The following is a 25,173-nucleotide window of genomic DNA, read 5'->3' on the forward strand; positions in this document are numbered from 1 at the left end:
AACATAAGAATCTCACAAATATTCTAATACTTATAATTTTAATAATAATCAGGTAAAATGGCGAACTGAATTATATGTATGTCAATAATATTATCGTTATTAAATTAATTTGTCCAAAATTAATTAAGTAGAAATAGTATGTATATAAAAATATTATATAATATTAATTATAATATATTATATTTCTTTAATAATATTTGAGCACACAGAAAAAACAAGATTTATCTTGCACTAAAGAAATACAAATAATTTAAGACTAAAATCAATTCCTAATTTCGAAGATTAAGTATATTTGACAGGAATAAAAATTTTCGTTTATCCTTGTTTTAGTTTACTTATTTTCTACAGTGACACCGATATAATTAATTAGGAAAAATTCACATAGGAAGCGGATATATCGTGTTCGTTGAGTGTATCACGATTTCTAGTTCATGGAGACGGAAGATCTTTTACAACAATAATAATCATGGATAATCAATAGTGTCATTTAACGGCTCGTATCGGTCGATCAACGAACCGCGATTCCGCATGTTTCGTTATTGTCTCGGCGCTTTTCGATACGAATTTTTCATTTTTCATAAATAAAGCTATCGATTTATTACAGTAGCTGCACGAATATTGTTGTGATTTTCTTTTATTCAATAATAACGAAGTGCGAGTAAAATGTTTCAGTTTTATACGGTCGCTGAAGATTCACAGGGCAAATCGGGTTATTGACATACATTCGAAATTCCAAAAGTAAATTTATCCTGTCTGCTCGCGTCGAAACAAGATTGGCGAGGTGCTTCGGAAATTATAAATTTTTTCATTTCTCTTTGATCTCAATTAACCACATTCACTGCGCATTTTCATACCTTTGTGGAATTCATCAAATATTTAGAATCTACAAGTAATTTCTATCACAGCAAATTGAAAATGTAAATTACCAAATTTCATAACTCAGATATATTAGAATTTTAATGAGAGACTTTAATGAATTAATTTCAATTTTTTTAACCTATATCTAATATTAAAATTTAGTTTATTTCTCAACGTTAGACTAATTAATATATATGTATATTCTTTTATTTAATTTTTTAATATACATTAAATATTTTTTAATTAAAATTTGAAGAAACTATATAACAGCATATATTTTGATGAAGAAATTTATAATTAAAATACTTCTCGGAGATCAATTTTGCCTCTAAGAATAAAAATATTAATTTTTTATTTTGTAAGTCAAGCTTGAAAATTAAACTTTTCGTGATAGGTAATTTTCTTTCAACCTCCACGAAATTAATTTGTTCTGTAATAATCGCCGAATGATTCTTTACATGAGAAGATGAACAGAGTATCAGGTTGTATTCGTGATTGAGGAAACGTGATTAGGGGCACAACGAAGGATATAATTGTGCTAAATCGACGATCAAACGCCGATAAATAATATAGATATTATCAAAAATTTACTTGCAGTTACATATTCTACATCAAGCGATGACCATCACATGCAAATCGTCACGGATCATACGATTTAGGTTCCGAGGGTTTCGGGTACATCCGTTATATTACTCCTACATCGAATCGAATAAAATACTGGTCTGATAAAGGCAGAATACAATATACTATAAATATATGTACAAATAAGTCATTTTGAATAAAAAATAGCATTGTAACACTTTGCAGGAATCCCTCAAACTTTAATTAAAAAAACAATGGATCAAAAGAAATTAATAAAAGTTTATTATATAATTAACAATTTCTTGTGAGACAGAAACACACAAATTTATTATGTGTGTAAGTCTCATTTTAATATGTAGAAATAATAAAAATATATAATAATAAATAAATAAAAATATATAATAAATAAAAGTATATAATGTTGACTTTTCATAAGTATTATATTATAATTTATAAAAATCCCTGAATTTAAAAAAAGAGATTAAAAGCTTTCAAGAATGTAGTTATCGTAACATTTCTTTTAATTAACAAATTCATATCTAATAGATTTGTAAGATCAAATTATTATGATTAGTATTTGTTGAGCATTTCCACCGATCCGCTTTTTCACAAGAATTTGCCGAATGTATGGGGGAAATATGTACCGGTGAAAGAAGTTAATTCAGTTCATTCACAGTATAGTACCTTCGCGAACGGGCTCGACGATCCATCTCGAGCATACGAGTTTTTCGCGTCTTCGATCCAATGCGATCACATATCTACTGCGAAAGAAGTCCGGATATCGCATGTGTAATTTCAAGCTATGTTTGCGACATAGGTTGATTTATTTAACCCTTTGATTATCGCAGACGGCTATAAACACGCATACCAGACTACGTGTGTCGTGATCTCTTAAGTGTAAATGAATTCTTATCTTAATGCGAATGAATTGTAAATTGATTCCAATGATATATCATATGTTTTGTTATATCTAATTCTTTCTACTGTTTAGAAAATCGCGTATAATCGAAGATATTTGTGACGAAAATAATAAAACACAAATTATTTAAAACATTCCTATAAAATATATATATATGAGTAATAAAATATAAAGTGATATTAGGACATGAAAATGTGTTTCGGCTGCATCATCAATGTTGGAAGATATTCTAAATTAAATTTTAAATATGTAAGATCCTTTTTCTGTGAAAACTTCATTATATCATCATAATAGAGAACAAACGTTGAATAATAATAATCAACTTTAATCAATTTTGTTTTCATAAAATTTTCGAGTTAATTATTCATAGTAATGTTTCAACACAATACGCTAACATAACATTTAATGCTAAGTAATTTAGAAAGAATTAAGAAAAAATATAAAAATTTCATTAACTAAAATATTCTTGATAATTACTATTGAATAAATAGAGGTATATATTTAAATACGTCCTGAATATTTCACCGAGAAATAATTACACGAACAATGAGAGAAAGACATTAAGGAACCGTTAAATCCTTTTGCTCGATAAATACTAAAAGCCCATAAGAGCAATTCAATATGAATTCATCGCGAAGATCAAAATCATCTTCGCGATTCATCACATTAATATCATTGATCATTGTCAACACTCGATTGTGTGGTGCCGAAACGAGCGGAGAGTATCTTCAAAAGGCAATGATCGAGCTTCAGGAATTAAATGTGCCGTCTAATAGCATTACATTGCATGATCGATTGTCGGCGAATCATTATCAATATGCCGGCTATCAGGACGATTATAGCCAGGATAATGTACATCGCAAGCTCAGCACTAATAATGCTCATCAGGACATCAGGCATCAGGAAAAACCGATCGTGAATAATGCATTTGCCGAACAAGCGCAGTCTGCCGCAAACAATATAGTACAATATTACGCGGTACTTGAATGAATCTAATTAATAAAAATAAAAGAAGTGCCTCTCATTTTAAAATAAATTTTAAAAGAATTTATAGTAATTTCCTTAATTTAGGCTGTTTATTTTTTTGCTATCTTGTCTATCTATCTATATATATATATATATATATATATATATATATATATATATATATATATATATATATATCAGCATTTTGGGAATTACAAATAATTAAAAATAGAAGAGAGATAGATAGACAAGATAGCAAAAAAATAAACAGCCTAAATTAAGGAAATTACTATAAATTCTTTTAAAATTTATTTTAAAATGAGAGGCACTTCTTTATTATATATATAGAAATTAATATATATATATATATTAATTTCTACAATTTTTCTTTCTTAATTTGTCAAGGTACTGATATCTGCAAATTTTTCAGATACGCGATTCCGCCGCTGCGGCCAGTTATCCGAAGGTAAAACAGCCAGAGCCGCTGGTGCTCACACGAGCAAAACTGGCCGCATTGTATAAACAGGCCTTGGAAAAAGGATCAGCGATCAGCGTCGCAACTTTGACGCAGGCACTGAATGCCGCGGGCGGCAACGGCAACGCGCAGGTCGGTCACCTGCAGCTACCGGTTAAATACCCGTTGTACAACTATTACTTCTTTCCGCTCAAGAGCTTTGCGTCCGAGTTGCAGGGAGATCATCATCAACAGCAGGCTGCGGTAAGGGAGAATCCCGAACCTGTTGCGCCGTTAGGCGCGAGTCGAGATTTTTTCGATCACCTAGTATACAACCAGACATTTATACGAGCGTACAGTATATTCATGTTTTATGTCGGTGATATTATGCAAAACATCGAGAAGTCAACACAAGAAATTGCTAGAAATCATTTTTCATGCATATGAAATGTCGATATGCAGTAGTATTTTCAATAACAAAAAGAATTATATAAAAGATAAAAAAATTTATATTACATTCTAATTAAATTGTTATACATATTATATTATATATTAAAAATTTAGATTATGAAAAAAGTATAGACGCAAATTTTTGAATCAAAAGTATAGACGCAATTATATTCGAATTTCATTAATTATATGTGTAAATTCCAATATTTATTAAGAAAACTATATTCACAGTTATTCCATATATTTTGTATCTGTTATTATATCAATTTTTTCGTCAATAATGAATACATGTGGCTTGCTTTTTCTTTGCAGCTCGTTCCAATGTACGCGGCCACAGAAAGTACGGAGAACACTCAGAAGCAACTTATGAATCCGCTTTTTCTAGCGATCGGCACATTTATTAGCATGGCCGTTCTGTTCATGATGGGTGTACTATTTCTACCAAAATTGCCGCACTTCGATCTTTTTAATGCACGAGTAGCAGACAATGACGATTTTTTGCGTCTAACAACTTTCGTAATGAATGCCATAGACGGGCGTAATCGTTGGAAGAATTTCAGCACAGCTAGCTGAGAATATGTGTGATACCGTATAAAATAAAAATTATCACATTTTGATATCAAAAATTTTGAAAATATTAGTGAATATATTAATTAAAATTTATGCGAATGTTTGAATCGACCGTAAAAGAAAAATTACGCAAATAAGAAAAGGAATATTTAATGTACATATTAATATGAAATAGTATATTAAACGTATTAGTGAGACAAAAATTATAGTCCGTATTTGTTAGGAAATTAAATATATATGTAGTTATATAAAGACATAGAGAAAAGAATCTAGAATTAATTAATATTATATATTTAATCGAGAGAGATAAGAATTAATATAAGATTGACATTAACAAAAGATAATATTTATTTATATAGTATTATATATAACATTATTATATACTATAACGTTTATTTAAAAATGAAATAAATTTTTGTACATATATATAAATATCGATATAGTATATTGACCACCGAAGATCATCAGTAATTAAACATAAGTCGATCATGAAAATATTAAATAGTATTATGCAAGTCTACAAATGTTGTGCTCTTCTTTGTAGTACAATAATAATAAAAGAAATAAAGATAAATAGTGCACTTTGGCTGTTTGGGGAATGTGGACGTTTGTACGTATGCATGGACGAAGTATATGGAAAATCTCTATTTTGCAAATATACGTACCTATCAGTTTTCACTATATCTCTTCGCTTCGCGACAGGAAGAGATACAAATCGCAGAATCTGTACAGTACCAGAAGAATGGAAGGGAAGGCACATATTGGGGCATTATATGTTAAATATATATTTCACCCCCTATTTCGGTCTAGCTACTTAATTGTCAGTCAGTTCGATTGGCAGTTTCTTTCTCTGCTGCCTTTCTTTTCAACATTTGCCTCTGATGCTCATATTCAAAGTCCTCCTCGCTCAAGTTCAACCTCTGAATCTGCAACATTAAATTATAATTATGTAACAAAATTTTTTGTATATATTTTCTATCACATACACACAAATATGATCCGAGTATTCTCTGTAGATTTCTGCAGCCGCATATACATTTAAATTTTTATTAAATGTAATGTATATATATATTATAAAAAAAATTAATATTTACTTGATAAATTAAAGCTTCTTCTTCCATGATATGTTGTGGCGGGTTTCTTAGAACTTGGAGAGTTTCATATGTCGTCGGGCAACGCTTAACGAGAGATGTACGACCCAGACTACCCTTCAACAACACCAGGCCTACTTTGAAAATTACTTTTACACCTTCGCAAAGGAACATGTCCCATACGCGCAAAATACTTTCCCATGGCAACGTACGCGTGTAAACGCATAAGAACCATTCCGTCATATACAGAATTGGTTCCATTTTTTGTTTTTTCTGAAATGAGAATATTTAACTATTTATCTGTGTATATATATGTATGTGATGATATTATCAATCCCTAACAATAATAAAATTGAATCAGTTTAGACTTAGACACTATTATTCTGACATTCTTTTAATAATATATATACACATACTTTTTCAAGAATAAAAATATTGTTTTAATAGTTGTAGTAGAATTCTCTATCATGTATAGTTAAAATATTCATTTTTGATATTTTCAAAATATAAATAAGCAATTATTTTTTGAAATAAAATATGTATATATATATATATATATATATATATATATATATATATTCACATACACCTACAATTGTATTAAGAAATTTTACAATAATTCAAATGTACTAACTAAATGTTTATATGCAACAGGAGAGACTCTCTTCAGAAGAGCAAACAGAATGTCTCCATCACGCAGCAATGTTTCCATGCCCTGACTATAATATCCGACGAGATACTTGTCGCATATTGCAACGAGACACCAAAACGCTTGCACCGCTGGCATGTGCATCAGCAGGAACGCAGCGATAGGCGCTTGAGCTTGGCAGTAGCCTACTTTACTGTTTAGAATGGAGTATGCTTTGAGGACCTGGAACAATTCTTGCTGTCCAGGAGCGTTCTCGACGAACATCTCATGATGCGGAAATTGGCGATGAAGATCTTTTTTTATATCCTCTACGTATTTGGGATCGCCGGGCCGTTTGATCAGTTCTTCGTACAAGTTTGGATTCTCGTTCATTAAAAGTTGACCACCGCAAAGGTTCAACCAGGCGCGCAGTCTCACGGAAGGCGGTATACCTTTTCGACATCTCTCGCGGACTTTGCGGTAATTGGTTGTCATGAAAAGGCTCCAATTATTCAGCATTTGTATCCATTTTCTTTCTCTTCGCAGTATTACATCGGGTGGTATGGATTGCTTCCTATGTGATCAATGATTATTTTACTGAACTAGATTCCTTGCCACATTACAGGATTAACTAAGCAATCACCTTTCAGGACTGTATTGCGAACCACCTAGGAATCCATGACGATCAGGTACGGTGGAGATCACCGAGCCACATTGGTATATACTACTAGCCTCTGATTCAGTTTCTCCATTCAGCTCCTCCTCATCATTACGTGATGTAGCCATGGCAGCCATAGCATCTTTCTACTCTTCTAAATAATATTGTTCATTAATATAAACATATTTATTAGTAAATTGAAGAAATACAAACCCAATGAGTATATAATCTCAATTACATAGAATGACATAACATTACTGTATAATTATCATATAATTGCACCTATTATTAATTCACAGTATATTTACTTTATTGTTAAATAATTATTTTTAAAGGAAAAAATCGCAACTAGTTACAAGCATAAAATAGATTATCATAAAATAGAAATTCTGTAATGTTTCAGAAATACAAGAGACACAAAATCACACAAAATATATTACCCTAAATATGTGTGTGTAACACTATATGTAAAATACATAACATGTCAGAAAACAAACACAGGGCAAGTAATATGTGAAATAATTCAGTAAGCCAATTATCTCAACATTTCTATTTTGTACACTCGAAATAAACATTGATTCGTCGAATGGATATACATTTTACACGTTGTTTCATCGCATGCCACACACTATAGCGGGCCTATTTACGCCTACTTCACAATTGACAGTTTACGGTAGTTAAATGTCCACGTAGAGAGAATCAAGCCCTATTTCCCGTCATCATAAATATGCAGGAAGCACAGCAAAGTACAGTTTTACGCGACAACTAATTGCGGATATTGTTCGTGTCGCGTCTCTACGTTACGGGGGAAGTGATGATCAAACCAATACGAGATTTTTTTTCTTTCTGATCTGGGCACAGTATATATATACTAGATAATGGAACGCTATATACTTTCACTCTGCAAATATTTACATTTGCGAATGGGAGAATGTAACTGCGAAATATGCGCTAGTAGGCGTATCCTTTATCTCGCGGGGGTAACTGATACTTGCCGTAAATCTTCGCCGAATTTGACATTTCGAGGTGTCACGAGCGCATTCACGCCACGCACAATTCACTTGATTCTCAATTCTCACAGATTTCTCACTGTGTTGTATACAGTTGTATACGCAACACACACATGTGCGTCACGCACTATGTACGCCTGTTACGTGCTACTACGTATTGCATCAGCTATGAAAAATGCATATGTAGATGATCATGTGATTGTATGGATTAGAAATATCGACTGTGCAGGCAGACTCTTATGTGTTTCCAAATATTTCCTATCGAGCGCTACGCTCGTTTGTCCAAAAATCGAAATCATTGTTTAGCCATAGACAATACGTTCTAGACAATCGTATCAAATATGAGAATAGCAGGGAGATGAAAAAAAGATATGATACAAACGAAATAAAAATACATAAATAAAAAATAAAATTCTGTCGATTCGACGGAAGTTCTTCCCGATTTTGTGTCCTCAATATAATATTGTCAAATGCAGATTCTGCTAAAAATTTGTTGCTAAAAAAATGTAGTTTTGACAACTATTTTTACTCAAATTTGTCACCTGTTTGTTAACAGAATTTATTTACTAAATAATATAAATAAATTGTATACCAAGCACAGATGAAAGCGGAAAAAAATAGATTCGAGACTCAGGGCACCGTTATATTCGAAGCTTACCTTTGGGACCTAGTCTATCTATGGGTGCTTTCCAACAACATACACTGAGTTACACAAAAGCATTTTGTTGGCTCATTTTATCTTAGAAGATGTTTAGATAATATGTAGCCAATAAAATGTTTTTGTGTAACACAGTGTCGTCTTGCTGGAAAACTCCCTATAAAAATCCCGCAGCGCGCGAGCGCGGGCACATCGCGCTTGATCGCGCATCGTGCTGTACTTAAGGACCTTTAAGCACCACGATTTACACAGTGCGGTGTTGAGTTCGGTTCAACTCATGTCCGAGTTGTATCGACATTTGCGAACTTGCAGCGAAGGTATTCATATTCCTCTCAAATCATCGAAGAATCAGTTAGCCAAGTCATGAAGTATATTCTGGTGACCGGCGGTGTGATCAGCGGCGTGGGCAAGGGCGTCATCGCCAGCTCGTTCGGCACTATCCTCAAACACTGTAACATTCGCGTGACATCCATCAAGATTGATCCTTACATCAATATCGACGCCGGGACGTTCTCGCCCTATGAACACGGTGAGCGCGATGTTAATTTCTGCACATTACTGTGCCATGTTACATTCCTGAAAGAACAGCGGTTTTTTTCCTTAGCATGTTCGAAATCGATCGATATAAAAGTGAGTTCAATTTCCTGTGCTTTTGATACGGGAAAATGGACTTTATTGCAATCATAGCAGTTGCATGCGAGATCATTTCACGATTGTAGCTCCTAATTTCTCATTTTTTAACATTACAGACAATTTTACTTTATTTGAATATAATTTATTAAAACATTTTATAAAGGATTATATACTATATATATATATATATATATATATATATATATATATATATATACATGTGTTGCGCGAGGTTTAATTCAAATCGTCTTGCCAATATATTTATTTCTGTTTTCTGTCTATTTTTTGATCATTGATAGAGAAGAAAGCAAATTACAAAATTTTTTATCTGAATAAAACTATATGTTTATGTGATAAAATTAAACGAAAATCGATAAATTAAATGCCACGGTGAAGCCTTTATGGCGGTAAAATTTTCGGCCATATGCTCGCGCCATTTTGCATGCTGTTAATTAGCAATTAATTAAGGTCTATCGAATAAGGTCTATCAAATGAATTTTTAGTCATATAAAATATATGTATACAAATTAAATCAATCACGCATATATATTGAACGCAATAATAGAAGAATATTCATTTTAAGCTCCATATTAATTTATTTCTCTATCTCTATGCAAATATTCTACACGTGTCCTGAAGATGTATTTAGGCATCTTCCGGTTCTATACTTGCATTTCCTCTATTCAAAGATGTAGATAGGTAGAAAATGTAGGGCTGGAGAAAAAAACACAATTAAAAAAATTAACATTAAAGTTGATATTAAAATAATTTATGTATAAGACTTATTTTTAAAAATTGTATAATTATATTATATATTATATATTATTAATAAAATTAAAGTAATACAATAATATTCTTAACATTTTCTGTAAAATTATATATAATTAAATTAATTGCACATAGGATCAAATTAGTACTAAATTATTTTTCATATAATTTTTCATATAATTTTATAATAAAGATAAAGTTTAATAATATATTTGAAGCAGTCAGCATTGTTGATCATTAAATTAACAATTATTAGAAAATAGTAATTGTTATATAAATATGTTTGCAATTTCATTCATCCTTTAGAAATAATTTCTAATGTCCAATGAAACTTGATGCTTATCACCACATTCCATTGTTCAATCAAGTAAGCGGTAAAAGCATTCCTCGAAGAGAAACATCTTATGTTACTGATTCTCTATAGACACATCCACTGTTGTCTTTTTAATTTTGCTTATGTTTCTTACTGCAAAGTTTTTGTTTACTCTGTACAACAGGAGAAGTTTATGTACTCGACGATGGTGGTGAAGTGGATCTTGATTTGGGCAACTACGAGCGTTTCCTGGATATTACTCTTCATAAGGACAATAATATAACAACAGGAAAAATTTATCAACATGTTATTACAAAAGAGAGACATGGAGATTACTTAGGAAAAACAGTACAAGGTATATCTCTATCTTTGTAATATTGCATATTTACATATATAAAAAGGAGAGAGAGAAAGAAACAATGTTAAATTTGTTGCACAAATTAAAAAAAATCCGATATTATTTTTTAGTTGTACCTCACATCACTGATGCTATTCAGGAATGGGTGGAAAGAGTTGCAAATCAGTCTGTAACAGAAGATGGAGCTAAACCAGAGGTATTGCTAATAATATGAATTATTTTAATATATAATGTTATTTTAATATATAACATAGTATATTACATAATTCCAGAAGATATTAATTTATATAATATTCTTTATATTATATGTGATACAATTTTAATTACATAATTATTAATAATTTTTTTTAGGTTTGCATAGTGGAATTGGGTGGCACAATAGGTGACATAGAAGGGATGCCATTTGTAGAAGCATTTAGACAGTTTCAATTTAGAGTGAAGAAAGAAAACTTCTGTGTTGCCCATGTATCTTTAGTGCCACAGGTAACTGCGTTACATGCCTACAATCTTTACACACAGGTTACATTCCCGTTTAAATATTTCTTCTATATTTTATGCATTCAATAATAAATGCATGATTTTTGAAACTGCTTGAATTTTTGTGAAACTCCCTAAACGTTTTTGCGAAGGCAATTTTTAAATAATTACTGAAATATAAAATACTTTTTAGCCAAAATCAACAGGCGAACCCAAGACAAAACCAACGCAATCTAGTGTTAGGGAGTTACGTGGATTAGGTTTATCACCCGACCTTATAGTTTGTAGATCGGAAATGCCTATTGGTAATTCCGCCAAGGAAAAAATTTCAAATTTTTGTCATGTCGCTCCAGAACAGGTAATTATCAACAATAAAAAATATTTTTAATAAAGAAATAAACTGTAATTGATTAATTATAATTGTTAAATGTTTGAAATTAAGAAATTAATTGATATTAATATTAAATGACATTAAATGTTTTGAGCAGGTCATCACTATTCACGACTTAACGTCCATATACCGAGTACCTCTTCTTATGGAGTATCAGGGTGTTATAGAATTTCTCAATGATCGATTGCAACTGAATATCGGAATGCCGCGCCCGCGTTCCTTTATGCGAAAATGGCGAGATTTAGCTGATCGCGTGGATCATTTGCGGAAAGATGTTAACATCGCTCTAGTGGGAAAATATACAAAACTCGAGGATTCTTACGCTTCTGTTACAAAAGCATTACAACATGCTGCCATTGAGGCGGGTTATAAATTGAACTTGACGGTACTGTGTCAATTATTTGAAATATATATAATTTTGTAATACATATTACACTTGTAATACATATTACAATTATTATACTATTATTTTCTGAATGATTATGCAATAATATTATTGCAGTTTATTGAAGCTGCTAATCTAGAGCAAATTACATTAATGGAAAATCCAGTCTTATATCATGAGGCTTGGCAACAGCTTTGTAAAAGCAAGTAAGTTTTAATTTTTATAGATCTGTACTTTGCTTATATCCATAATTTTTAATGAAGATAATTTGTTGTGATAATTTTTTAATGAAGATAATTGTTGTTTTAGTGGCATTATTGTACCGGGTGGCTTTGGTAAAAGGGGATTGCAAGGAAAGATAGAGGCCTGTCGATGGTGCAGAACAAACAACAAACCATTCCTTGGTATCTGTCTGGGTCTGCAAGCGGCGGTCATTGAATTAGCGCGAAACGTATTGAATCTTCAATCGGCGAACTCTACAGAAATTGATCCACATACTAGTAGTCCTGTGGTAATAGACATGCCAGAGCACAATCAGGGAATTATGGGGGGAACTATGAGACTTGGCAAGAGACAAACGCGTTTCTGCAACAATAATTCGGTCTTAAGTAAGTAATAGATGCTATGTTTTTACACTAAGATGAATTTTCCTTTTCCTATGTCACAATATATATTTGATATTTTTAATATATATATATATATATATATATATATATATATATATATATATATGTATGTATGTATGTATGTATGTATATGTATATATTTTATTTTAATATTTTTTTACAGAGAAATTGTATGACAATAAAGATGTCATAGAAGAAAGACATAGGCATAGATACGAAATAAATCCAGATTATATTCCAGATTTAGAAGCAGCAGGTTTAAAATTTGTAGGTAAGTTATATTGCATTTTTTCACACACAATAAAATTATAATTTTATTAAATACAATAGGCAATCTTAATTATACATAATAGATAAGATAATGGTATAAGCTATATAGTCTAACATTTTTTTTAAAGGTCGTGATGATGATGAAAATATAAGAATGGAAATCGCTGAATTGGAAGGACATACTTATTATGTAGCTACGCAGTTTCATCCTGAGTATCTATCAAGGCCTTTAAAACCCTCACCGCCGTTCCTCGGTTTAATTTTAGCCAGTGTAGGCAAACTGAAATATTATGTAGCACGAGGGTGTAAATTTTCACCTCGCCAACAGAGCGATAATGAATCAGGTAATAATGAAATAAATAGAAAAAGATATATAAAAATAAAAATTTACATTAATTTATATTAAATTAATATAATTAGTATAATTATGCACACATACATATATATAAAATATATGATAATGTAAAAGCTAGACATAGTTTTAATTGCATGCAAATTCCTACAACTTATTTGTTATGTTGATTGTTACAGACGATGACTACATGTTGGAGAGAGTGTCAAAATTGCAATTGTCTAGTAATGCTAGTAGAAGTGGTAGTAATATGTCAGAACTCAATGATACTTTGTATTGAGTATAATTTATTATAGCAAATTTATCTTGTGTCATTCCATTTTTCTATAATCTGCTCTACATATCTTTCTCTAATCTTACATAATATATAATTAAAAATTGAAATATGATACACACATGAATGTGATAAGTATATTTGTACATATTAAGTTACTATGAAACCTCGTGTTTTTTTGTTATATACTATATATATATATATATATATATATATATATATATATATATATATATAAGCAGATTCTCATAAAAAATTTTATCGTTTTTATCATTTTAATACATCAAATTTTCTTATACCACATAGTAAAATTTATATGATTTTAATAACTTAGTGTTGTCAGAGTAAATCGTTTTTATGATATAATACATTATTCTAATTGAAAGTGCAGTATTCAAAGTACATTTTTTATATTAACAAGCTGGTTTTTTATACGTACAAAGTGTCCAGGATGAAAGAGAGAGAGTGTCCTGAAATATTATAATTTTATTATAATTTCATGTACATTAAATCGTATATAAGGTATGATGTATACCTAATACCAATTTTATTAAATATTATAAGTTTTATATTTTATAATAAATTATACGTTATGTTTGAACATAAAAATTTTTTGTGTGTTTGTATGTAGTGATAAAAAAAAATTAATGTTTCAGATAAAATGAAATATATGAATCTAGACTTTAAAAATTAAATTTTATTATATACAAGCGAAAATCAATCTTCCTAAAATCAATCTCTTTCTAAAAAGGTATGATTTGCTTCGTTTGTTATATAATGATTTAAATTATAGCAATAATTAATTCATCATAGTCTTGTTATTGACACAACATTAATGAAAAAAAATAATAAATAAAAATCCAATTTCTGAAAGATTGCAGTGTTTAAAATTTTAATTTGTATCTTTTTATTTATTATTATGTCCATTTGATATTTTACTCATATTTGAGCTTAAATTTTCAAATTTAAAGTTTTTATATGTTAAAAAAATTCTGTTATAGAAAGCAATGCAAATAAAGAAAAAATTCAAAAAAAAATTTTAAATATCTATATTTTTTTAAGAGAAATATTGTTATGTGTATGTACATAAAATATGTATATAAAAATTTACGATATCTACAATATCTTTTTTAATTTACAATATGTAGATATGAAACTAACTTATATTACATTTGATTTGTCAATTCTGGACATGCACATTCTATTGGTTAAAAATTTCATTCATACACATACCTTTCTTTATGACTGGAGAGTCTATGGCAAAACTATATAGCTTTTATGCTTTTACCTGTTTTACAAAGATATTCCCGCCAAATATTATTTTTCAGTCACTTTATGTTGACGGCTGTGTAACGTGTGTTTGACGATTTGATATATATTTTTAGTTTCTCAATTTTATTAGTAACAACAAAGAAAACGTTAACTTATATCAGTTATAATTATACCGAGTTCCTCGTAATATAAAAAGCATAATATAAAAACGGTTTCTGATTTCTGGCAAAAGCATATCGAAAACATGGTAAAGTATATACAAATGAATAAAATGAGTAACAATTATAGATGCAAATAAAACATCTTTATTGATCTTTGTTAAGAATATGTTATATATGTATTGAATATATTATATCTATAATTTATAAAAAGATGCTATATATAAATGTAATATATTATTTATGTTATTAGGTATATTATTATGCATATTATAGTATTGTTATGTATATATATATATATATATATATGCATAATAAATGTATTAAATAGCAATATCATATACTATATACTTTTGTAATTCAGAAAAATGAGATAATATTTAATTTTATATGCATTTATTAGAGTCAACAAAGTTCTCCTGTACATTCTGAACGGCACACTGAAGCAATGACTTCTCCTGCACCTAATATAGATGAACCATTTGAAGATGAATCTGAGTTATTTGGTGAAGATAATGATGCTAATAATGAGGAAGAGGAAGAAGGAGAGGAATTATTCGGAGATAATATGGAGGCGTAAGGATTTGACATTTTTAATATATTAGTTTTGATGTAACACATAGGAAAAGTAATAACTTATAATATATACCTAAACTAATACTTGATATTTAAAAAAAACTAAATATTAAAATATTACATATATATTTTATAGTGTAAAACAGAAAAAAAAAATTAGAATGCAACAATAATTATTGTTTTTCTTATGACAGGGATTATCGACCTATGTCAGCACTGGATAGATACGATCCCAATCTACTTGATGATTCAGAATACTCAGAATTGTCTCAGGGTGAACGTATAGCTGCAGAAACAGAAATGCGAAAAAGAGATCGTGTGGCTGGTATTATAAGAGATGATCGCGATCTGCTTTATGGTAACTTTTTATTTTTTATTCAAAGTAAAGGGCAAAGTATTAATTATAAATTATAAAGCTAAATCAATTCTAATATAGAACAATTTATAAAATCTAGAAAAACGTGCTTATAAAATTAAGGAATATTTTTTAAAACTAAACTTTTTTATGCTTCTAGATGAAAGTGATGAAGAAGATGTCCAAGCACGCAAACGACGAATAGCTGAAAAGGCTGCTGCTGGCATAATAGATGATGCAGAAGTAATAATCTTTCCATATTATGTATAAATGTTATATAATCATTTAATAATGTGTTCTTCTTTATTTCAGATGATTGAATCCATTGAAAACTTAGAGGATACTAAAGGACACTCAGTGAAGGAATGGGTGATGATGCTAGGACCACAAACAGAAATTTCGAATCGTTTTAAAAGCTTTCTTCGTAGTCATACAAATTCCAAGGGACAATATATGTATAAAGAACGTATTCGCCATATGTGTGAGAGCAATCAGGTATATCAAATCTTGCATATACATATAATTCTAATAAAAAGCTGTAATTTAAAATTTTTCTTAATTTTATTTTTAATTTATTTGTGATAAACTTTGGAATCATATAATAATTTTATTTTAATTGAGGATATTTTAGGATAAAAATGGTAATATTTTATATTTTTTTAATATAAAATTTTTTTTATTTTTGTAAAAGTGTAATAATTATTTTTATTTCATGACAAATCAAATCTACTTAACAGTGTTTTTATTTTATGAAGACTTTGTGTTTTTTTTTTTATTTTAATAGTCGAGTTTCATAGTGGAATTTCCCATTCTTGCCAGTAAGGAACATGTTTTGGCCTATTTTTTACCAGAGGCACCGTTTCAAATGCTCGAGATATTCGACGAAGTTGCAAAAGAATTGGTGCTGACAATTTTCCCTAGTTATGAGAGAGTCACATCAGAAATTCATGTGAGAATATCCGAATTGCCATTAATTGAAGAATTACGTACGTTCAGGTAAAGATGTATATTTGGTATTTATTTCAACTAATATTATTTTATTTATATGCAACAATACAAATAGTATATTAAAATAATGTTACTTTTACTTTGTTATAATAGAAAACTCCATTTGAATCAACTAGTTCGAACTCTTGGAGTTGTAACGGCGACCACGGGTGTCTTGCCGCAATTATCGGTGGTGAAATACGATTGTACGAAATGCGGTTACGTTCTCGGACCGTTTGTTCAAACCCAAAACACAGAAGTCAAACCGGGCTCATGTCCCGAGTGTCAAAGCATTGGTCCATTCATGGTAAATCAAAGTTCTATATTTTAAATTTATATTACCATTTTATTAAAATATATTATTCTTATTTGTGTGAATATAATTATAAATCTTTTAGATCAATATGGAGCAAACTATATATAGAAACTATCAAAAGATAACGGTACAAGAATCACCGGGTAGAATACCCGCTGGCAGAATACCGCGCAGCAAAGATTGCATTCTACTGTCTGACCTTTGTGATCGCTGTAAACCTGGAGATGAGATAGATGTTACCGCTATTTACACAAATAATTACGATGGTTCTTTGAATACTGAACAGGTAAAATTAAATTTTTAATTTATATTATAGGTAATTATATCTCATTGCTTTTCTTAGTATTTATTCTATCCTCTCTACAGCATCCATACATCTTGGAATAATAATCCTTTATAACTTTTATGAGAGGAAATTTTCTAATTTATTATGTTTCTATTTCTTAGGGTTTCCCGGTATTCTCCACAGTACTGTTAGCTAATCATTTATTCGTGAAAGATTCGAAAGAAATTGTAGATTCACTGACGGAAGAGGACATCTCGAGTATACTCGCTCTGAGTAAAGATCAGCGAATCGCGGATCGTATTGTCGCAAGTATGGCGCCTTCGATCTATGGACATGAGAATATTAAAAGAGCTTTAGCACTGACAATATTCGGTGGTGAACCAAAAAATCCTGGTACTTATTTTAAATTTCAATCATTTTATAAATCTAAAAATATGCTCTCTTATTGTTTATGTTGAATATTGCGATATGTAGGCAACAAGCACAAGGTTCGCGGTGACATAAACGTCCTATTGTGCGGCGATCCTGGCACTGCTAAATCGCAGTTTTTGAAATATGTGGAAAAAGTGGCACCTAGAGTAGTTTTCACGACAGGTCAGGGTGCCTCAGCGGTTGGTTTGACCGCTTATGTAAGAAGATCGCCTGTCAGTAAAGAATGGACCTTAGAAGCTGGGGCTTTGGTCCTTGCTGATCATGGAATATGTCTCATCGATGAGTTCGACAAAGTATTTATATAATTTATATATGGCTATAGTAATATATATGTATATTAGTGGCATATATGTATATTAAAAAAATATTGATAATGATAATATCATAAGTATCAAAGTAAATATTTTGATAATTAACATTTATAATTTTAATACAATATTAATGTAAATTATTGATTTATTTATTGATTAAATTATTGATATGTAGATATACTTAACACATTTTATATATATATATATATATATATATATATATATATATATATAATGTATAAAGTATAAAATTTAGATCACAGTTAGGAATAATTATTAAAGGCACATTGTAATTTCTATTTTTCTTAGATGAACGATCAAGATAGAACGTCTATCCATGAAGCTATGGAGCAGCAAAGTATTTCTATCTCAAAGGCTGGTATCGTTACATCTCTTCATGCCAGATGCGCAGTGATAGCAGCATCTAATCCTATCGGTGGTCGATACGATCCCAGTATGACCTTTGCAGAAAATGTATGCATTTGTAACATCTTTTAATTCTACTTTCTCATATAAAATCATGATTTGTAAAATTTTATGCAGGTGGATTTATCGGAACCAATTCTCTCGCGATTCGATGTGTTGTGTATAGTCAAAGATGAGATCGATCCTATGCAGGATCGTCATCTAGCCAAGTTTGTCGTTAACTCACACATTAAGCATCATCCGACAAGCACAGAGAGAACACAGACCGTAGAGTTGGATGCCATCACACAAAGTCTATGTATTCCACAAGACCTTCTCAAAAAGTATATCGTTTACGCAAAGCAGAATGTACATCCAAAACTGACTAATATTGATCAAGACAAAGTTGCTAAATTATATAGTCAATTGAGGCAGGAAAGTTTGGTGAGTCAGTAAAACAAAAATGCTACCTATATCTATTTATATATATATATATATATATATATATATATATATATATATATATATATATATATATATTCTTAAATAATCTTGAAAAATTGATTAAGGAAATGTATATTATACATAAACTCTATTTTTAAAAGTTAAGAAGTTTTATATGTTACATATATATTTTCGTTATTTACAGGCGACCGGAAGCTTGCCGATTACCGTACGTCATATAGAAAGTATTATTCGTATGGCAGAAGCTAGTGCCAAGATGCACTTAAGAGATCACGTTCAAGAAAGTGATATGAATCTCGCCATTAGAATAGTTCTCGATAGTTTTGTAGATACACAAAAGTATTCTGTTATGAAATCTATGCGTCAGGTATCTCTTTATTTTCTTTTTTTCATATGTAGTTTCAATCTGTACTTAATCTGAAAAAAGATCTAAATTTTTTTCTAATAAATATGTAAATTTTATTACAGACGTTCCAGAAATATCTGTCATATAAAAAAGATCATGGTGAACTCCTATATTACATATTACGTCAAATCACTTTAGACACTTTAGCATTTCAAAAAGCTTTACATGGCGGACGTATTACGACTGTCGAAATTTCAGAAAAGGATCTATTGGAACGGGTAATTAAAGGATTTAAGTTCAATTTGAAAATAACATTGAGTTAACAAGTATATAATAAACAGCAAGTTATTTCAACGGCTTGGCCTAAAAAGATTTTTATCTTATTTTATTTTTCATATCTAATTTATACATAAATCTTATGTCTCTTCATTATTTTTAACATCACAAATATATCAATAAAAATCTTTTTATTCAAATATTCAATTCTTATAATTTTCATTCACTTTTTCGCATTAATTGTTATATAAGAAAAAAGCTCATTTTAGTATATTTTACATCAATATTAATGATTTATGAGTTGCAGGCAAAACAAATTGACATACACAATTTGCATCCATTTTATGAAAGTGACATATTCAAGACAAATAATTTCGTTTATGAACCAAGGAGGAAAGTAATAATACAGACTCTGCCTGAAGGTATCGAAGATTGATCTGGAAACAGCGATGTTATATTTTTTCACATGAATATTTGAATTAAATATATATGTATAACAATTTTTTTTATCTTATGTGTAAAATTTTTATATTGCATTGAAATGCCTGATATAATAATGATTTGTTCCATGTCATTGTTCAACATTGTTACATAAGTATTGCGACATTTCATTAAATATAATAAATTATATTCATAACAAATCAAACTTTTTAGTTCTGTTATATTTAAGTATGCATGCAATAGTAGCAAAAATAATGCTTTATATTTAAATATCCACTCTATATAATAACTAGCAATAGATCTTCACAATTACATTCAATATCAAAATTTTTAAAAGTTTTATGAAAATAACATGATTAATGCAATGCAAGAAAATTTATGCTTTATATCTTGTGATGAAAAAAATCTTATAATAAGCTATATATGTATCAGTATACATATTTCATATCTATACCTATGTAATAAAATTGTGTATATCACTATACATATATAAAAATTGAATTTACAGAAGTGTCACAAATAATTTTAACGTAATAGTTAAGCACTCAAAAAATGAACTTACTTGAAAAAAGATCTTACATTAACTAAGTATATTTTATATACAGATTAACTTGTGAGAAAAAATACTTAATTTTGCAAATCACATATGTGTACTTATACTGCAGATAAAACAAATTTCTCAAGTTCTCTTACATGTTCTATATTTTTTGTTTTAGTTTTTACCTTTTTTTCATCAAAATTGTTTGGTGGCAAAATAATTTTGCATAGAACAATAATTATCATATAAAAAAACATGATAAAGTAATCAGAAGGGACTTTCTTCTTGGCTTTATTGTCTGATCTATGTTATTTTTTATAGGAGTTGTAACTGCTACTACTAGTACTGCTGCTACTACTGCTACTACTACTACTACTACTACTAGATACACTGTCGCTAGAGTCCGATTCGCTATCTGATGATGAACTGCTGCTACTATTTTCACTACTACTAGAATCTTCACTGCTAGAAGAACTCGTGTCGCTCGAACTGCTGGATTCTTCTTTCCTCATTTTCTTTCTAACATGCTTCTTTTTTGTTTCTTTATTTTGCACCTGACTAAAAATACAATATATTTAAAATCTGTTAAACTTATTCAAGTATAGATAATGTAGATAATATTTCATCTCTCATATCAAGATCAAGTGTTTGACATTTTTAATATTGTATATATTTTATTTATTGCACATTTTCTTCTAAGCATACATTAAAAAAAAGAAAGTAGAAACATTATTATCTAACTTGATGAATAATATTCTTGACACAAAAATATTTTTTCCTGTTTCTTTAAAAGCTGGAAAAATCGTTATCTTTTCAAATATTTTAAAAAGCATGATATGTCAAGGGAAATATTATGTATATGTAATGAAAAGAACTAGATAACATACATATTGTCATCCTGTTGCTGTTGCAAGGCCTTCTTTAATTGCGATGTGCGAGAGGATCTATGCAAATATTTCCTTTTGCCTTTACATTCGTAACTCCAGTGTCCCATTTCCAGACACTTCTGACAACGAATTCCTTGCGGAAATGGGTCCCTGTAAATTTGAAGAAAAATCAAAAGAATTGCAAGCGTTAGTTATATTGTCGCTCTTATATCGTAATGTTTTACTTTCGCATTACAAATTGCATACTTACGTTTTTTTCATCAACTTTATACCATTCGAACTCATGATTAGTTTATCAGTTTATCATAACCAAAGAGATTTCAAAATGAACGATTGCACGATCACGTTTCTGTATCTCGTATTCTAAACTTTTGTTTATATATCGAGGAATCTTTCATTTGCAAGTGTTCGCCAAGTAGTAGTTTCTAATGCGCGTTAGGATTATGAGAACTTTTCATTTGTCGATATGCGTGTTCATTGGTCGGCAATCTTATCCAATGACATTTCACAAAAATTACACTGACGATGATCTATATTCTATGTTCTATGTTTTCAAACTTCGATATCTAGAAGTATAATAATTTGAATTTTAAATTAAAATATTGCAAGCTAATTAAAATTTGTGTGCAAAGTGCAAATATCTTACATTGATATTTTTATATAGCAAATAACAAAGATGATTAATTCAGAGAATATTGTTTTCACAAACAACGCTACTTCAAAAAATGCTATTTCAAAGTCTATTTTGATGACATATGAATATAAAAGCGTAGAATTAAGGATTATAAAAGATACAATAAGTATGTATCAGAATAGTTTTATGGAAAAGGAAAAAGTGTTAAAAGAAGAAAAACAAAAGCTGGTATTTGTATACAATTGATCGAGAAAAACTTGTTTATACATAATATTCACTTGGCAGAATATGTGAAAAAAATTTTTTTTATTTTAATTTGTTTTAACTCTTTTGCTCTCCTAATATCATGAATTTAATCGCGAAAATTTTATCTGCAAATCGCTTTTTTTAATAATTTACTTTTTGCTTTAGCTTTTTTATCTTTTGCTGAAATATCTTCTTCTATAATAAAATTTTATGATTTTTCGAGAATATTAAAAAATCTGGATTATTACAGATGTAAATTACATTTTATTAGTGAATTGATGGAGAAAATTTTCTTGTGGATTCAGCCAGTGAATATCAAACGAATTCTGATGATAAGATTATAAAGCAATAAAAAAATAAATCAAATATAGGATTATAGTTTTCCATTATTATTAAATGCACTTTTCTTGTGTCTACTGATTCAAAATTTTTCGGGTGATTTAATTATATAATTATAATTGATCATTTTAAAATATACTAACCATGATATATAACGGAATTGTTAAATCACATATTTCAAAATGTTAATGTTTTTATTAATTTAGAAAGAATTAAATTATCAAATGTGGTCAGTAGAAGATTCATATTGCGAACAAATATGGCAATTCTCCCACGAACATAATTTCTCTGATATCTTCAAATGTTACCCCTTTGTTAAAAAAACTGATCATTGCGCAAAGCAAAGAAACAATGATAAAGACGGTATGACTGATGCATTAAAGATTAATAATCAAAATTTAAAAGATTAGATTTTTTTATTAAAGAAAAAATAATTCTATTAGATGTCGAAAAAAGCTCAGAATTGATTGATCTTATAAATGAAATTGATACGATCAGAGCGGAAATATTTAGCTTAAATCGTGAAAAAAATGTTAAACAAGAAATGGAGAGTATCTTAATGATCTTAAAAAAATTACAATTAATTGCTGATGAGATTACAGAATTATTGAGGTGCTTTTACAACATTTTAATATTTCATTCTAATCAATATTCTGTAATAAATATAATAATTTTGCAAAATTTTTTTTTTATTTTAGACTAATAAGTCCTTTAGAATCTTCGTGCGAATTCGCGGCGATATCAATACCAATACATGACGAAGTAATTTTTGATAGTGTAAATAAAATCAAACGACATATGAATGATACAGGTCACGGAAGTATATACAATTTTAGTATAATTTTGGCGCGATAATACAATATATTAAATTTATTATAATAAATTGATACAATATTTCTTCTTGCTATATTAATTTTCAATACTATACTATTGATTTTTATAATATCATCGGTTATTTTTGCAATCGTTCCGCAGATTCAATAAACAAGAAAACATGTAGTAATCAAAAGGAAAAATTATCAGTAAAAAATAAATCGTGCTTGAAAAAAAACATATCGAATTTTATGCCTACTAAAAAAATAACAATTATATCTCCTAATAAAATATATCCTCAATTATCTCTTGAGAGAAATATCGTGAAAACTGCGGAAAGAACGATAATGAATGTATCTACAGAAGTATGTATAAAGTTTTATTTCCCTTTTTTGTTAATTATTTTATGTATCCTGTAATAATAATAAAACATTCTAATAATGATTACAGTTCAAATGCAGCGAGGAATATAAAAATTTTACTCCAAAGAAGCGCAGTGAAATTTCTATTAAATTTGAACAGCATCGTCGACATATAATTGATAATTATTAATTATATATTTTTTAATTATATATTTTTCACATATATAAATTCAAATATTAAAAATAATTAAAGTTTTTCATTATGAATTATATAGATTCATTAATTAAGCAATAATATAAAATATATTTTTAACTATTACTTTGAATATCATGTTTTACATTATATAAGAATAAATTTTAATAATAATTTAATCTTTTAAAATCAAAAATCAAAAGGTAGTCGTGCAAAAAGAAGCAAAGAAATATGAATTTCGGGAAAATATTTCATAATATATTTGTATATTTAGAAATATTTATACAGCGTCTCGTATAGTTACGTAATGTACACTGAATTACATTTAATATTACATTCTTGGAATTATTTTACACATAACACAATATTTTGTGTGTTGCTCAATATACTATTCGATAAATGTTTATTATTATCTCAGAATAGTGTATTGTGCGTTTGCAATTGTGTTACGTAAATTTATCTTGCAAACCACGGGGACTATGTGCCGTCTATCGATTTGTGTATTCTGCTTTACTTTTTTTTTAGAAACTGTTTAACAGTTTATCACAACAGATTGTATTGTATCACCAATTTTGTGGCAACTTACATGTGAATGGCTCCATGGATTTTCCATACGTGAAGACTTTCATTACAATATCTAGTTAACTAATTTGTTAAACGATCGCCACGTGTCATTTAAATAATCCTGTAACATTTATCTAATTAATAAAAATAATTCTTTCAAATTGCAGCCTTCGTATGTAGGTATAATATCTGTTACGACTAATTTTTCCAGAGTTCACCATTAATTTTTCATTAAATTTAAAATGCAATCCAAGATTTTAAAAACCTGGATATTCTCCCT

General features: G+C 29.1%; 6 protein-coding genes across 10 annotated transcripts; 4 read left to right on the forward strand and 2 right to left on the reverse strand.

The window, feature by feature from the left end:
* The first annotated feature begins 1,883 nt into the window (after positions 1-1,883).
* Positions 1,884-4,979, forward strand: LOC126856954 (uncharacterized). 2 transcript variants are annotated; one of them, XM_050605997.1, is made up of 4 exons: positions 1,884-2,337; positions 2,432-3,337; positions 3,756-4,043; positions 4,542-4,979. In XM_050605997.1, the coding sequence occupies exons 2-4, from the start codon at positions 2,981-2,983 to the stop codon at positions 4,800-4,802; spliced, it is 906 nt and encodes a 301-aa protein (XP_050461954.1). In that variant the 5' UTR covers positions 1,884-2,337; positions 2,432-2,980; the 3' UTR covers positions 4,803-4,979. The 2 variants fall into 2 exon arrangements, with proteins under 2 accessions (XP_050461954.1, XP_050461953.1); XM_050605996.1 differs by having other exon boundaries at positions 1,884-3,337.
* Positions 4,980-5,239: 260 nt separating this feature from the next.
* On the reverse strand, positions 5,240-8,340 carry LOC126856948 (TBC1 domain family member whacked-like). 4 transcript variants are annotated; one of them, XM_050605988.1, is made up of 5 exons: positions 8,172-8,340; positions 7,162-7,327; positions 6,525-7,092; positions 5,894-6,163; positions 5,240-5,725 (listed from the first exon to the last, which is right to left on the reverse strand). In XM_050605988.1, exons 2-5 carry the CDS (start codon positions 7,311-7,313, stop codon positions 5,621-5,623), a joined length of 1,095 nt encoding a protein of 364 aa, XP_050461945.1. In that variant the 5' UTR covers positions 7,314-7,327; positions 8,172-8,340; the 3' UTR covers positions 5,240-5,620. The 4 variants fall into 4 exon arrangements, with proteins under 4 accessions (XP_050461945.1, XP_050461942.1, XP_050461943.1 ...); XM_050605985.1 differs by having other exon boundaries at positions 7,162-7,330; positions 8,172-8,339; XM_050605986.1 differs by lacking the exon at positions 8,172-8,340 and adding an exon at positions 7,617-8,163 and having other exon boundaries at positions 7,162-7,330.
* A 682-nt stretch (positions 8,341-9,022) lies between these two features.
* On the forward strand, positions 9,023-13,905 carry LOC126856921 (CTP synthase-like). Its single transcript, XM_050605938.1, has 11 exons — positions 9,023-9,373; positions 10,743-10,913; positions 11,027-11,112; positions 11,268-11,399; positions 11,587-11,751; positions 11,882-12,169; positions 12,287-12,375; positions 12,479-12,777; positions 12,959-13,066; positions 13,194-13,409; positions 13,597-13,905. The coding sequence occupies exons 1-11, from the start codon at positions 9,208-9,210 to the stop codon at positions 13,695-13,697; spliced, it is 1,821 nt and encodes a 606-aa protein (XP_050461895.1). The 5' UTR covers positions 9,023-9,207; the 3' UTR covers positions 13,698-13,905.
* Positions 13,906-14,970: 1,065 nt separating this feature from the next.
* Positions 14,971-20,325, forward strand: LOC126856903 (DNA replication licensing factor Mcm2). Its single transcript, XM_050605897.1, has 15 exons — positions 14,971-15,210; positions 15,525-15,697; positions 15,892-16,055; positions 16,213-16,295; positions 16,365-16,547; positions 16,837-17,048; positions 17,154-17,346; positions 17,438-17,641; positions 17,803-18,034; positions 18,116-18,366; positions 18,694-18,858; positions 18,928-19,233; positions 19,439-19,621; positions 19,723-19,878; positions 20,184-20,325. The coding sequence occupies exons 1-15, from the start codon at positions 15,208-15,210 to the stop codon at positions 20,310-20,312; spliced, it is 2,637 nt and encodes an 878-aa protein (XP_050461854.1). The 5' UTR covers positions 14,971-15,207; the 3' UTR covers positions 20,313-20,325.
* Positions 20,051-22,159, reverse strand: LOC126856978 (zinc finger CCHC domain-containing protein 10-like). The gene is made up of 3 exons (XM_050606034.1): positions 21,993-22,159; positions 21,743-21,892; positions 20,051-21,413 (listed from the first exon to the last, which is right to left on the reverse strand). The coding sequence occupies exons 1-3, from the start codon at positions 22,025-22,027 to the stop codon at positions 21,164-21,166; spliced, it is 435 nt and encodes a 144-aa protein (XP_050461991.1). The 5' UTR covers positions 22,028-22,159; the 3' UTR covers positions 20,051-21,163.
* A 259-nt stretch (positions 22,160-22,418) lies between these two features.
* LOC126857178 (uncharacterized) lies at positions 22,419-24,326 on the forward strand. The gene is made up of 6 exons (XM_050606371.1): positions 22,419-22,604; positions 23,168-23,324; positions 23,405-23,573; positions 23,660-23,781; positions 23,937-23,983; positions 24,225-24,326. Exons 1-6 carry the CDS (start codon positions 22,419-22,421, stop codon positions 24,324-24,326), a joined length of 783 nt encoding a protein of 260 aa, XP_050462328.1.
* Positions 24,327-25,173: the final 847 nt, after the last annotated feature.

This window comes from Cataglyphis hispanica, chromosome 20 (genome assembly GCF_021464435.1).
Source record: "Cataglyphis hispanica isolate Lineage 1 chromosome 20, ULB_Chis1_1.0, whole genome shotgun sequence".
Taxonomy (NCBI): Eukaryota; Metazoa; Arthropoda; class Insecta; order Hymenoptera; family Formicidae; genus Cataglyphis; species Cataglyphis hispanica.